This window comes from Cetorhinus maximus, chromosome 9 (assembly GCF_964194155.1).
Source record: "Cetorhinus maximus chromosome 9, sCetMax3.hap1.1, whole genome shotgun sequence".
Lineage (NCBI taxonomy): Eukaryota > Metazoa > Chordata > Chondrichthyes > Lamniformes > Cetorhinidae > Cetorhinus > Cetorhinus maximus.
In genome coordinates this window covers 110,562,811-110,578,845 of record NC_135887.1, presented here as the reverse complement: position 1 = coordinate 110,578,845, position 16,035 = coordinate 110,562,811, and the positions used below count along the sequence as shown (strand labels likewise).

Here is a 16,035-nt window from a genome sequence, read left to right as displayed (position 1 = left end):
TATACACCATTTGCCAGATCTTTGTTCACTCGCTTAACCTATCTATATCCCTTTGTAGCCTCCTTACATCCTCTTCACAATTTACTTTCTTACCTATCCTTGTGTCATCAGCAAATCTAGCCACCATTCCTTCAGTCCCTTCATCCAAGTCATTTATATAAATTGTTAAAAGTTGAGGCCCCAGCACTGATCCCTGTGGCACACCACTCGTCACATCCTGCCAACCAGAAAAAGACCCATTTATGCCAGCTCTCTGCTTCCTGTTAGCTAGTCAATCTTCTATCCATGCCAACATGTTACCCCCTACATCATGAGCTTTTATTTTCTGCAATAACCTTTGATGTGGCACCTTATCAAATGTCTCCTCGAAATCTAAGTACAGTACATCCACCGGTTCCCGCTATCCACAATACATGTGACTCCTTCAAAGAACTCTAATAAATTGGTTAAACATGATTTCCCTTGTACAAAACCATGTTGACTCTGTCTAATTGCCTTGAGTTTTACTAAGTGCCCTGCTACAACATCTTTAATAGTATCTTCTAACATTTTCCCTATGACAGATGTTAGGCTAACTGGCCTATAATTTCCTGCTTTCTGTCTCCCTCCCTTTTTGAATAAATGAGTTATATTTGCTATTTTCCCATCTAATGGAACCTTCCCCGAATCTAGGGAATTTTAGAAAATTAAAACCAGTGCATCAACTATTTCACCAGCCACTTCTTACAAGACCTTAGGGTGAAATCCATCTAGACCTGGGGATTTGTCAGCCTGCAGCCCCAACAATTTTCTCAATACCACTTCCCTGGTGATTGTAATTTTCTCAAGTTCCTCCCTCCCTTCCATTTCCTGATTTACAGCTATTTCCAGCATGTTACTTGTGTCCTCTATAGTGAAGACCGAAGCAAAACACCTGTTTAATTCATCCGCCATCGCCCTACTTTCCATTATCAATTCCTCAGACGCACTTTCTATAGGACCAATGCTCATTTTGTTAACTCTATTCTTATTTAAATATCTATAGAAACTCTTACTTTTACTCTTACTCTTTATATTACTAGCTAGCTTTCTCTCATACTCTAATTTTTCCCTCCATATTAATATTTTTGTCACAAGAACAGAAAATGCTGGAAAAACTCAGAGCTGTAGAGCTCTCCACAGATGCTGCTAGACCTGCTGAGTTTTTCCAGCATTTTCTGTTTTTGTTTCAGATTTCCAGCATCCGCAGTATTTTGCTTTAATCTTTTTGTCATTCTTTGCTGTTCTTTATATTCTTTCCAGTCTTCTGACCTGCCACCCACCTTTGCGTAATTATATGTTTTTTTTCTTTAAGTTTCATACTGTCTTTAACTTTTTTAGTTAACCACGAATGGTGGGCCCTCCCCTTGGAATTTTTCTTTCTCATTGGAATGTAAATATCCTGTGTATTTTGAAATATCCCTTTAAACGTCTGCCACTGAACTTCAATGAACATATTCCTTAACCTCATTTGCTAGTTCACTTTAGCTAGCTCTGCTTTCATGCCCTCATAATTGCCTTTATTTAAGTTTAAAATACTAGTCTTGGATGCACTCATTTCTCCCTCAAAATGAATGTAAAATTCAATAATATTAATATTGCTGCAACCTAGGGGTACCTTCACTTGGAGGTTATCAATTAATCCTATCTTGTTGCTCAACATCAGGTCTAGTATAGCCTGCTCTCTGGTTGGCCTCAAAATGTGCTGTTCTAAGAAACTATCCCACAAACATTCTAGGAACACCTCATCTACGTTACCTTTGCACATTTGATTTTTCAGGTCTATATGTAGATTAAAATCACTCATGATTATTGCCAAACCTTTCTAGCAAGCTCCCATTATCTCTTCTTTTATACTCTGTCCCACCGTGTAGCTACAATTATGGGGTCTGTACACCACTTCCACAAATGACTTCTTGCCTTTATCATTCCTCATCTCACCCCAAACCACTTCTACATGCTGGTTTCCTGAACTTAGGTCATCCCTCTCTCATGTGCTAATACCATCACTAATTAACAGAGCCATTCCTCCACCTTTTCCTAACTTCCTGTCCTTCTTAAATGTCACATACCCTTCAATATTCAGGTCCCAATCTATGCCATCCCGTAGCCATGTCTCTGTAATGACTATCAGATCGTACTTATTTATTTCTATTTGCGCTATCAGTTCATCAGTTTTGTTTTGAATGCTACATATGTTTAGATACAGAGTCCTTAGTTTTGTCCTTTTGTTATTTTTGTAGTGTCTAGCCTTATCTGCTGTTTTACTCTTAGATTTGTACTCTCTTTCCCATCCTGTCACAGTCTGTTTATCATTTCCCAAATTAAAACTTGTCTCTCTTGCCTTGTCTCTACTCTTCAATTTACCACATCTTCCGAAATTTGATCCCTTGCCCCAGCTATTCAGTTTAAAGTACTCTCTACTTCCCTAGTGAGGACACCAGCCCCATCACGGTTTAGGAATAGACTGTCCCAACGATACAGATCCCACGATAAAAGCAAAATATTGTGGATGCTGGAAACCGGAAACAAAAACAGAAAATGCTGGAAAAATTCAGCAGGTCTGGCAGCATCTGTGGAGAGAGAAACAGAGTTAATATTTCAAGTCTGTATGACCAGCTCTGAAAAAGGGTCATTTGGACTCAAAACATTAACTCTGTTTCACTCTCCACTGATGCTGCTAGATCTGCTGAGATTTTCCAGCATTTTCTGTTTTTGATATAGACCCCACTTTCCCCAGTGCTGATGCCAATGCCCCACAAACTAGAACCCACTTTTCCCACACATTTAGCCACGCATTCATTTCTCTAATCTTATTTGTCCTATGCCAATTTTCACATGGCTCAGGTAATAATCCAGGAATGATTACCTTTGAGGTTTTGCTTCTTAATTTGGTGCCTAGCTCGTCATACTGAATGTGCAGAGCCTCCTTCCTCATCCTGCCTATGTCGTTGGTACCTGCATGGACCACAATCACTGGATCCTCCCCACTCCCACAGCAAGTTTCTCTCCAGTTCTGAGCAGATGTCCTGAACCCTGGCACTGAGCAGGCAACAAAGCTGTCTGGACTCTTGCTCTTTGCTACAGAGAACAGTGTCAATACCCCTCACTATACTGTCCCCAACTACCACTACGTTCCTTTTTTCTCCCCCCACTTGGATGACTTCCTGTACCACAGTGCCATGGTCAGTTTGCACATCCACCCTTCAGTGTCTGCTCTCATCCAAACAAGCTGAAGGAACCTCAGACCTGTTGGACAATTGCAGAGGCTCACACTCCTGCCCTCTGGGTCCCCTTGCCTGCCTCATTCGCAGTCATACCCTCCTGTCCCTGGCCACTGACCAAATCAGAAGACCCTATCCTAAAAGGTGTGACTACGTCCTGGTATAAAGCATCCAGGTAACTTTCCCCGTCCCTTTTGTGTCGCAGAGTCTGCAGCTCAGCCTCCAGCTCAATGACTCTGAGCCAAAGTTCCTTAAGCTGCAAACACTACAGACATCTTTACCCTGGATCACAATATTATCCAGGAGCTCCCACATGCTGCAGCCTTGACACATCACCTGTCCTGTCATCCTTAATGTGTTTTAAATAATTACTTAATTATATTAACCGTCTATTTAATGTTGCTTTCTTATATATTTTATTAACTTTACCATCAAATTGTGTACTATTGTAAACCTTAGGGATAGAATAGAACTTACCCACTTACCAGATATTGACCAAACAGCTAGCTCCTTTCCCTGTAGTAGAGCAAGAACCAATTCCCATGGGGTGAGAAAGATAGAAAGAGGAAATGAACAACTCCTTCTCCCCCTTCAACAAACTCCCCTCTCACCAAGCTCCAAGGGAAGACTTTTCCCGTTGGCAAGCGGGGGCGGGGCTCACTCGCCGACGCGTAAAATGATGCATGGTGACGTCGGGTGGGCATTCCGACATCACCGCGCGTCATTTAGATTGTCAGTTTGGCGGGCGCGCAGCCAAATTGTCAAAGGCCTATTAAGGCCATTAACAAAGCTGTTAAGAATGCCGCCTGTCCAACCTTAAGATTGGCAAGCAGGTGAAGAGCCCAGGCAGCCTTCGCATTTTTCATGAAACCTCATCCTGCCAATGGATGGGATCCATGGATTGGCGGGATGAGGTTTCATGAAGGGTTTGTTAATTTAATAAAAACTTTTGAAAAAATTAATGGACATGTCCCAGCTCATGTGACAGTTTCACATGAGGGGACATGTCCTTAAAATTTTTTTTCAACTTTATTACATTTTCCAGAGGTTAAACTAATCTCCCTGAGGCACAGAGGTGCCTCAGGGAGATTTCTGTGCTCTTTCGCGCGCATGCGAAAGAGCGCAGGCCCCGACTCAGGGGATCCCCCTCCGCCCGCACAGGGAGTACACAGCGCTTCCGTGTGTGCGTCACGCTGGGTGGGCCTTAAATGGCCGGCCTATATAAAATGGTGGTGCAGCCCGCGATTGGGTCAGCTCCACCCGCCCGACGAATGGAAAATTCAGACCAGTTAGTCAGCTACACTCCGTTTGCCAAGGCTGCAATAAGGAACCCTGAATTTATAGTAAAAGTGCTGTATAAATGTAAGTCTTTCTTTCTGGTATCATTCTGATGAATCTGCACTGCACCCCTTCAAAGCTGATATATCCTTCCTGAGGTGCAGTACCCAGAACTGAATGCAGTTACTCCAATGGGGTCTAACCAACATTCCAAATAAGTCTAGCAAAACTTGCACCCCTTGTATTCGAGCCCTTTTGAGATAAAGGTCAACATTCCACTCACCTTTTAAATTACTTTTTTGTCCTGTTTAGACCACACCTAGAATACTGTGAACAGCTTTGGTCCCTTTATCTAAGGAAAGATATACTAGCATTGGAGGCAGTCCAGAGAAGATTCACTAGGTTGATCCTTGGTATGGAGGGATTTTCATATGAGGAGAGGCTGAGTAGGTTGGGCCTGTACTCATTGGAGTTTAGAAGAATGAGAGGCGACCTTATTGAAACATATAATATTCTTAGGGGGCTTGACAGGGTAGATGCTGAGAGGCTGTTTCCCCTTCTAGGAGAGTTTAGGACCAGAGGGCATAATCTCAGAGTAAGGGGTCACCCTTTTAAGACAGAGATGAAGAAGAATTTCTTCTCTCAGAGGTTAGTGAATCTGTGGAATTCTTTACCGCAGAAGGCTGTAGAGGCTGGGTCGTTAAGTATATTCAAGGCTGAGATGGACAGATTTTTAATCAGTAAGGGAATCAAGGGTTATGGGGAAAAGACAGGAAAGTGGAGTTGAGGAATATCAGATCAGCCATGATGTCAGTGAATGGCAGAGCAGACTCGATGGGCCGAATAGCCTACTTCTGCTCCTACGTCTTATGGTCCATGACCACTAGTTTTTCTTGATTTCTGTATTCAAATTCTTAAATCTCTCTGATCCTCCACTGCTCCTTGTTTCTCACCATTTGGAAAATACTCTAATCTATCTTGGGTCCAAACTGGATGAACTCACACTTTCCCACATTGGAATCCATCTGCCACAGTTTTTACCCACTCATTTAAACTGCAAAAATGACAACTTGCATTTATATAACACCTTTAACAGAGCAAAATGTCCCAAATCGCTTCACAGGAGCGTTATCAAACTAAGTTTGACACCAAGCGGCATAAAGCGACATAGGACAGGTGGTCAAAAGTTTATTCAAAGAGGGATGGTTTAAGGAGGACAATGAGGTAGTGAGATGGAGAAGAGAAGGGAGGGAATTCCGGAGTTTAGGAGTCCGACAGCTGAAGGCACAGAGCCAATAGTGGAGCGATTAAAATTGGGGTATGCAAAAGGCCAGAATTTGAAGAATGCAGATACCTCGGAGGGATGTAATCTAGCAACGTCCCTTTAGCCTGGAGTCTTTAAGTGTGCCCTCTGGTTAATCTGAGGGTATGTTGCATGTTTACAGGAGAAACGAATGTCCAAGGCCACAGAAGTGATGATGCAGTACGTGGAGAACTTGAAGAGAATGTATGAAAAGGATCATGCTGAGCTAACGGAATTCAAGAAGCTGGCTAATCAAAATTCAAACCGTAACTACGGTCCATATGGAGACAGTAACGGTAGGAGCACTTAGTCCTAGCTGGCTTTCCGGGTCTGGCATTTGGTTTGTGACCAGCAGAGAGCTCGCTCCAATATGTGCTTTTCAAAAATCCTTCCATCCTCTTTTGACCACGCTGATTCCTGGATGGGACACTGTTTGATGGGTTTGACCACCTTGAGCTGTGGGCAGTCCATTCAACTGACCAAACCCGATCTTGTCCATAAAGCATTGGGCAATAAACAGCACTCGGCGAGAACCCTGGCCAATTTGTATTTCTGCCTCTCTTCAACCTGACCTATTGTTGTACCCTAAATGCTGCCTCAATTGAGATTGGCTAACTCAGTTTTATCCAGGATCTAAAGGGATCTTAAAGGATATGGGGAGCAAGCAGGAGAGTGGGATTAGACTGGGTGGGATAAAACACTCGCCATTCCATCTCCTTCTTCAAAGTTGGTGTTTGGTATTCAGTCACTGAAATGCTTGAATTAAATTTAAGTGAAGTAGTGAGTGCTCAGTGAGCAGTCACTCGCCACAGAAGGAGTGTTCAAAAAAATATGAGAACGAGTTCTCAAAATTGGGAAGAGTTCTTGTTGCTTTAGGATATATTTTTATTCCTCAGAGTGGGATTAAAACTGGGCAACTTCAAAGAGAGTTCCAAGAAAAACCAAGCAAGTGACGGGCACTCATCCAACTATTACATTCTTTAAATTCTCCAGGCGGGCAGCCAACAATAAGCCAGGCAGGAAAAGAGTTTGTAGCATCAATTCACCAACAGTAGGTGGCAGAATTGAACTATCCAAAGGAAGCCCCATCATTTCCATGAATCGTTGGCAAGATTTTCCCCCTTGTCCTGGGCTGCTATCTCACACTCACCCTTTACTTTATCAGGGGGAAACTAACAGGCTGCACAGCCAGAGCCAGGAATCACAATCTGAGAGAATTTTTAATTATAACATTGGTGAGAATCCCTACCATCTTTTCCTCAGATCTTGAATGCAGTGAAAACAAAATGCTGAGTTCCAAACTGTCCTTTCATTTGCACACTTTTTCTTAAAATCTTACAGCACAGGACATAAGAACATAAGAAATAGCAGCAAGCGTAGGCCACTCAGCCCCTGAACCCTGCTCTATCATTTAATAAGATCTTATGATTGATCTTCAACTCCACCTTCCTACCCAATCCCCATATCCCTTAATTCCATTCGTGCCCAGATATCTGCCTGGAACAGACTGACTGTTCACAGTCTTCTCAGGTGGAGAATTTAAAAGATTCACAATTCTCTGAGTGAAGAAATTTCTCCTCATTTCAGTCCTAAATGGTCAACCCTTTTTCCTTAGACTGTGGCCCTGCGTTCAAGATTCCTCAGCCATCCCTTTAAGAGGTTTATATGTTTCAATGAAATCACCTCTCATTCTTGAAAACTCTTGCGAATATAGTTTATAGAAGGAAGCCCATTTGACCCATTGTGCCTGGGTTGACTCTTTGAACAAACAAGTCTCACTCCCCCTGTTCTTTCCCCATAGTCCTGCAAATTTATTATCAAAGTTATTATCAAATCTGCTTTTACCACACTTTCAGGCAGCACATTCCAGATCACAGCAGTTCACTGTGTAAACTTATTTTCCTCATCTCTTTCTATCCTTTTTGCCGGCTATCTTATGGCTCTCAGGTTACTAACTCTCTGGCCACTGGAACCAATTTCTCCATATTTACTCGTCAAATCCATTCGTGATTTTGAACACCTCTATCAAATTTCCTCTCAACCTTCTCTACTCTAAGAGGAACAACCCCAGCTTCCTTCAAATTTGTTTTTTTTTATCCAATTGCAAGAGCCAAGAACAGCCAAGAGTTATTCCTTGGAAATGTATTATTCTCCTGATTCAGCATTATCCCCACAGATTGCAGACTCAGTGTGATCCAGATGGACTCAGCCATGGTCTCTGGCGGGATTGATGTAGGGGCGTTCAGATGGTAGGTGGCTGGATGGTCACACACATACCATGAGAATTGGGCATCCACCTGTTGACATTCAGGCCACTTGGCCCAATTTGTGCTTCTATCTCATTTTCTGTGTCGTCCTGTTTGGAATTTGCAAGGCTAAAGGGAAAGAGCAAAGTGAATGGGACTAATTGGATAGCTCTTTCAAAGAGCTGGCATAGACATGATGGACCTAATGGCCTCCTTTTTGCTGTATGATTGGGAAAGGGTTGTACTTAGCGCTGATGTCTCATTGGTGAATAAATCCTCAATTCGAGTATTTAGCTCTTGGTAAATTGAGATATTTGGGAATTAATGGGAGGATTGGGATTTGAGGTAAAATGTGGCAATGACGGAAAATTTCAGGGACCAACTCCTGGTCTCCATGAGTTAATTCTTTTGTATTTTCTTCTTAGATGATGGAGTCCCGAGAACAGCCCGATCTATGTCGCTCACACTGGGAAAGGTAAGAGGTCAGACCAAGGAAGCCACATTAATGTTCAAAGGGGTTATTGTGGATCCAGCCATTCTTGAAAGTTATTGAACACCAGCCTGCCATTTCAGCTGTTGAAATTTCCCTAAAGCTCTCTCTCTCTTCCAATCTACATCCTGTTCATTGTTACCCATAGATAACTGACTAGCAAGCAGAAGGAACTTGTACTATATTCATAAGAATCTTATTGCATCAACAGGATGTCCCAAGGCTCTTTAAAAACAATGAAGTACTTTTGAAGTGCAGTCACTGTTGTAATGTAGGAAATGCAGCAGCCAGTTTGTGCACAGCAAGCTCCCACAAACAGCTATGTGATAAATGACCAGATAATCTGGACATTTTTTTGGTGATAGCTATTAAAGGATAAATATGGGCCTTGTGTCTTCAAATTGTGGAATCATTTACATCCACCTGAGAGGCAACATCCAATTGACGGTGGAAGTTTTCCGTCTTTGGCTAGGCAATAATCTAGTGGAGTGGGCTGCCCTCCAGTTGTAAATTGCTCCCAATGTTCATTCCATTGAGATGGAGGCTAGACTAATCCTTGTATTTACAATTCACAGGCATAGATTCCTTTAAGACCAATAAACCTCTTCCTGAATGGGTCCACGAGCAAATGAACCATTCTCAAAGGCCACCCTGGTCAATTCATTCAGGAGCCAACTCCCTGCTTTAATATCAGAACCAGTGATTTGGTCAAATATATGATATGATCTCCCTACATTACTGCAGCGACAACACTTTGAAAGTACTTAATTGGTTGTAAACTAAGGACTTCCTGAGGTGGTGAAAGACGCTGTATTAAAGCAAGTTTTTCCTTTCTCTTTTTCATCAAGTTGAGCTCTTAATTGATGGGAAAGGGTGACCTTTAAAATCCACTTTCAGCTAGTCAAACTTGCCTACAAAGTGAAACCTGGGAGCCAGAAAATGAGCACAGAGAAATGAGAGGAAAGAATCAAGAGGACAAGCGGATTCAAATTAAACCGTTTTAAACTACTGCATTTTTTGTTAAACTTATCTTTTAAATGTATATTTTAATCCGACGTGAATCATGCAGCACATGAAGAGGCCATTCAATCCACCTCTTTAAAAGAGCTATCCAATTAGTCCCATCACCCTCACTGCTCTTTCCCCATTGTCTTGCAACATTGTCTTGTAAAATTAGTCATAGATTTGCCACTTATATTTCAGTAACAGTATTACTGAATTTTTAGTGCTCATCAAAAGAAATGTTATTGGTCATTCCAGAAAGGCTGGATCTGTGCTCAACAGAAGGGCTGCATGATTGATTGATGTTTAGCTGCATGTTGTGGTTGCTTGATTTCAGGGACTAAGGGAATGCACATATTGTTGAAAATAAAGAATATCATTGTGATTATTGTAGTTTGTTGGAGGCTCAGTGTTGCTGGTCCTCCTTCCAAGACACTCTAGCGTAAAAGTGACAGCCGTCAACATTAATGAGAGAACATGCAACACTGCAATTTTAAGGGAATCATAAATCCATTTAAACTAAAGCGGATTTAGAACCTCTGTTCAAATAGGTGGGGAGTTTTGCCGCACATTAAGCATTGTTCCACTGATGATAATTATTACAGCAGTCTCTCACCCTGACAGACTCCTTACCACCTCAGTTGTAACCCATTCACTCAGCCACAGGCTAAGAGATTGATTTGATCCCGCAGATACCAATATTAATGGTGGTGAAGTTGTTCTTGAATGATAGCTTGTCGGGCATCTGTTTCTCACTTTGTTCAATTTTCTTTTCAAAATGTTACCATTCGATTTTGCCCAAGATAAATTTCACCCCCAATGACTTGTTTCTCACTGTGGTGGGTTTAACCATTAAAATAGTGTGTTGTGTTTTGCTTCCTGTAGACCGTGCCTCGCAGGAGGGTCAGTGTGGCAGTGGTTCCAAAGTTCATTAATTTCCCTGGACAGCCTGCCATCGCTACCATGGTAGGTCAACAATTTGTCTTTGAAAACTGATTATCGGAATGTCGATTAAAGTACAAAAGATAAAGAGAGAACTCGTGTTAGGATGCCATATGACAAATAATTTATAAGTTGCAGAGAATTAAGTCGAATTTGCATTACAGAAACAAGTAATTTGAGCTAACAGGTCTATGTCAGTGTTTATGCTCTTCCATCCCAACTTCATCTCACCCTAAAAGAATAACCTTCTATTCGTTTTTTCCTCATGTATTTTCCTAGCTTTCCTTTAAATGTATCAAGGCTATTCACCTCAACTACTACATGTGGTAGCAAGTTCCACATTCTCACCACTCTTGGTAAAAAGGTTTCTCTTGAATTCCCTATTGGACTTATTATCTTACATTTATAGCCCGTAGTTCTGGTCTCATCCACAAGTGGAAACATCTTCTCTCTGTCTACCCTATCAAAATGTTTCATAATCTTAAAGGCCTCTATCAGGTCACCTCTGAGGCTTCTCTTTTCTAGCGAAAAGAGCCCCAGCCTGTTCAGTCTTTCAGTATTTCCGGATAGATATAACCTCTCAGTTCTGGTAGCATAGGAACATAGGAGTAGGCCATTCAGCCCCTCAAACCTGCTCTGCCATTCAACTAGATCATGGCTGGCCTTCTACCTCAATGCCATTTTCCCGCACTGTTCCTTTATTCCTTGACATCTGTAATAACTGGCAGTCACTCGACCTCTGTCTTGAACATACTCAATGACTGAGCCTCCACAGCCCTCTGGGATAGAGAATTCCAAAGATTCACCATCCTCTGAGTGAAGAAATTCTTGCTCATCTCAGTCCTAAATGGCCTATCTCTTATTCGGAGACTCTGTCCCTTGGTTCTTGTTGTATGTTGTATGTTCAGTGGGTCTCAAGAAGAGGTTCTGAGTCTTGTATGGTTGAACATTAAGTGTTTATTGATATCACATAACTATGTGATATCGTTATTACGTTACTTAAAGGGATGACGGTGGATAGGCAATGGCAAACATTCAAAGAGCACATGGGTGAACTACAACAATTGTTTATTCCTGTCTAGTGTAAAAGTAAAACAGGAAAGGTGGCCAAACCATGGCTTACAAGGGAAATTAGAGATAGTATTAGGTCCAAGGAAGAGGCATACAAATTGGTTAAAAAAAAAGACCTGAGGATTGGGAGCAGTTTAGAATTCAGCAAAGGAGGACCAAGGGATTGACTAAGAAGGGGAAAATAGAGTACGAGAGTAAGCTTGCCGGGAACATAAAGACTGACTGTAAACGTTTCTATAGGTAGGTGAAGAGAAAAAGGTTTGTGAAGACAAATGTAGGTCCCTTACAGTCAGAAACAGGGGAATGTATAATGGGGAACAAAGAAATGGCTGACTAACTAATTACATACTTTGGTTCTGTCTTCACAAAGGAGGACAAATTAAATGCCAGAAATGCTGGGGAACACAGAGCTTAGTGAGAGGGAGGAACTAAAAGAAATCAGTATTAGTAGGGAAATGGTGTTGGAGAAATTGATGGGATTGAAGGCCGATAAATCCCCAGGGTCTGATAATCTACATCCCAGAGTACTTAAGGAAGTGGCCTTAGAAATAGTCGATGCATTGGTGGTCATCTTCCAAGATGCTATAGACTCTGGAACAGGTCCTACAGATTGGAGGGTAGCTAATGTAACCCCACTATTTAAAAAGGGAGGTAGAGAGAAAACAGGAAATTATAGACCAGTCAGCCTGACATCGGTAGTGGGGAAAATTCTGGAGTCCATTATAAAAGCTTTAATAGCTGAGCACGTGGAAAACAGTGGCAGAATCGGACAGAGTCGGCATGGATTTACGAGAGGGAAATCATGCTTCACAAATCTACTGGAATTTTTCGAGGATGTAACTAGTAGAGTTGATGAGGGGGAGCCAATGGATGTGGTTTATTTGGACTTTCAGAAGGCTTTTGACAAAGTTCCACATAAGAGATTAGCGTGTAAAATTAAAGCAAATGAGATTGGGGGTAGTGTATTGAAATGGATAGAAAACTGGTTAGCAGACAGGAAACAAAGAGTAGGAATAAACGGATCTTTTTCCGAATGGCAGGCAGTGACTAGTGGGGTACTGCAGGGATCGGTGCTGGGATCCCAGTTATTCACAATATATATTAATGATTTAGATGAGGGAACTAAATGTAATATCTCCAAATTTGCAGATGACACAAAGCTGGGTGGGAGGGTGAGCTGTGAGGAGGATGCAGAGATGCTTCAGTGAGATTTGGGCAAGCTGAGTGAGTGGGCAAATGCATGGCAGATGCAGTATAATGTGGATAAATGTGAGGTTATCCACTTTGGTAGCAAAAACAGGAAGGCAGATTATTATCTGAATGGCTATAAATTGAGAGAGGGGAATGTACAGTGAGACCTGGGTGTCCTCGTACACCAGTCGCTGAAGGTAAGCATGCAGATGCAGCAGGCGGTAAAGAAGGCAAATTGTTGGCCTTCATAGCGAGAGGATTCGAGTACAGGAGCAGGGATGTCTTGCTGCAATTATACAGGGCCTTGGTGAGACCATACCGGGAATATTGTGTGCAGTTTTGGTCTCCTTATCTGAGGAAGGATGTTCTTGCTATAGAGGGAGTGCAGCGGTTACCAGACTGATTCCTGGGATGGCAGGACTGACATATGAAGAGTGATTGAGTCAGTTAGGATTATATTCGCAGGAGTTCAGAGGAATGAGGAGGGATCTCATAGAAACCTATAAAATTCTAACAGGACTAGACAGGGTAGGTGCAGGAAGGATGTTCCCAATGGCGGGGGAGTCCAGAACCAGGGGTCACAGTCTGAGGATACGGGGTAGACCATTTAGGACTGAGATGAGGAGAAATTTCTTCACCCAGAGAATGGTGAGCCTGTGGAGAAATTTCTTCACCCAGAGAATGGTGAGCCTGTGGAATTTGCTACCACAGAAAGTAGTTGAGGCAAAAACATTGCATGTTTTCAAGGAGGAGCTAGATATAGCTCTTGGGGCGAAAGGGATCAAAGGATATAAGGAGAAAGCGGGAGCAGGCTATTGAGTTGGATGATCAGCCATGTTCATGATGAATGGCAGAGCAGGCTCAAAGGGCCGAATGGCCTACTCCTGTTCCTATTTTCTATGATTCTATGTTTCTATGTACATATATATTGCGTATAGTCCAAGCTATAAGCTAACTCCATGCCTACATCTACACAGGTCTCTGTCCAGTCCACAATTGAGTCCAGTCTCAGGTCATGTGCCTCTTTACATCACACTGTGGGCAGTACTGTTTCCCAGTTCCACATTAATCCTTGCTATGCCAGGTACCCTTATACTTCAGTTCTAGACTCCCAGCCAGGGGAAACATCCTTCCTGCATCTACCCTTTCGAGCCCTGTAAGAATTTTGTATGCTTCAATGAGATTACCTCTCATTCTTCTAGAGAATACAGGCCCAGTCTCATAGAACATAGAAAATAGGAGCAGGAGTAGGTCATTTGGCCTTTGAGCCTGCTCCGCCATTCAATATGATCATGGCTGATCCTCTAACTCAACGCCATACTCCCACTCTTTCCCCATACCCCTTCATGCTTTTAGAGCCTAGAAATCTATCTATTTCCTTCTTAAATATACTCAGTGACTTGGCCTCCACAGCCTTCTGTGGTAGAGAATTCCACAGGTTCACCACCTTCTGAGCGAAGAAGTTTCTCCTCATCTCAGTCCTAAATGGCCTACCCCGAGACTGTCACCCCTTGTTCTAGACCCCCCCAGCCAGAGGAAACATCATCCCTGCATCCAGTCTGTCCAGCCCTGCCAGAATTTTACACGTTTCAAAGAGATCCCCTCTCATTCTTCTAAACTCCAATGAATACAGGCCCAGTTGACCCAACCTCTCCTCATACCACAACCCTGCCATCCCAAGAATCAGTCTGGTGAACCTTCGCTGCACACTCTCTATGGCAAGTATATTCTTTCTTAGGTAAGGAGACCAAAACTGCACACAATACTCCAGGTGTGGTCTCACCAAGGCCCTGTACAGCTACAGTAAGACATCCTTGCTCCTGTACTCAAGTCCTCTTGCAATGAAGGCCAACAAACCATTTGCCTTCTTAACTGCTTGCTGCACCTGCATGCTTGATTTCAGTGATTGGTGTACAAGGACATCCAGGTCCCTTTGTACATCAACATTTCCCAATCTATCACTATTTAAATATTACTCTACCATTCTGTTTTTCCTACTGAAGTGGATAACTTCACACTTATCCATGTTATACTGCAACTGCCATGATTAATAGCCAGCCTGCGTGAAAGGCGCGCTGATAAGCTCAGCGCTGCTGGGATGGGGGCGGGAAGAGGGTGAGCACAGGCGCAGGAGAATGCACAATGAAAGCTCTGTGAAGGCAGAGAGCTGCCCCAGGGAGCTGAAGAATTTTAAATCCTAAAGTAAACATTTTGAATTTCCGAAAAAAGTTTCCACTCATAAGAGTCACTCACATAAACATTTTGATGATAAAAATTTTGCCCAGACACTTTTTTTAAACTAATATTGGAAACCTCATCTCGCCCTTTGATGAGGTTTCCTCAAAAATCCAAAGGCCGCCAGCTGATTCGCCCGCCCGCCAACCGTAATGTTGGACGGGAAGCGAAAAATCCACGTCAATTACTACATTAATGACCTTAACAGGCCTCTTAATTCTCGGCAGGCGCACTGCCAAATCTCGCCTGCGCCCACCGACAGAAATATCGCATGAGTGCGCGATGATGTCAAGATGCTCACCTGACGTATTCGTGCACTATTTTAGGCCTGATCGGGTCAGGCGCGCGCCCGCCCATGGGACATAAAATTCTGCCTATAATGTGAATAGCTAGGGCCTAAGCATTGATCCCTGCTGTAGCTAACTAGTCACCACCTGCCACTCCGAAAAATTCCTACTGTCTGCAAAACGATTCTCAATCCATGCCAATATATTACCCCCAATCCCATGTGCTTTAATTTTGCACACTAACCTCTTATCTGGGACTTTATCAAAAGCTTTCTGAAAATCCAAATACACCACATCCACTGGTTCTCCTTTATTCTGCTAGTCACGTCCTCAAAATATTCCAGTAGGTTTGTTAAATATGATTTGCTTTCATAAATTCATGTTGACTTTGTCTAATCCCGTTGATATTTTCAAAGTGTCATGTTATCACATCCTTTATAATGGACTCTAGCATTTTCTCTACTACCGATGTTAGGCTAACCGGTCTGTAATTCACTGTTTTCTCCCTCCCTCCTTTTTAAATAATGGGGTTACACTTCCCACCCTCCAATCTGCTGGGACTGTTCCAGAATCTACAGAATTTTGGAAGATGACAACCAACACATCCACTATTTCCATGGCCACCTCCTTTAGTACCCTGGGGTGTGTATTATCAGACCTTGGGGATTTATTGGCTTTCAGTCCCATTAATTTCACCAGCACTTCTTTTTTGGTAATACTAATTTCCTTCAATTTCTCCCTCTCACTA

At 42.6% G+C, this 16,035-nt stretch overlaps 1 protein-coding gene across 1 annotated transcript in view; it reads left to right on the top strand.

The window, feature by feature from the left end:
• LOC144684929 (inositol 1,4,5-triphosphate receptor associated 1-like) overlaps nucleotides 1-16,035 on the top strand; it is a 152,706-nt gene that overhangs the window by 115,346 nt on the left and 21,325 nt on the right. The window contains exons 18-20 of the mRNA XM_078549344.1: nucleotides 5,966-6,119; nucleotides 8,495-8,544; nucleotides 10,447-10,527. Coding sequence (XP_078405470.1) covers nucleotides 5,966-6,119; nucleotides 8,495-8,544; nucleotides 10,447-10,527 — 285 coding nt within the window. The remainder of the gene's footprint in view (nucleotides 1-5,965; nucleotides 6,120-8,494; nucleotides 8,545-10,446; nucleotides 10,528-16,035) is intronic.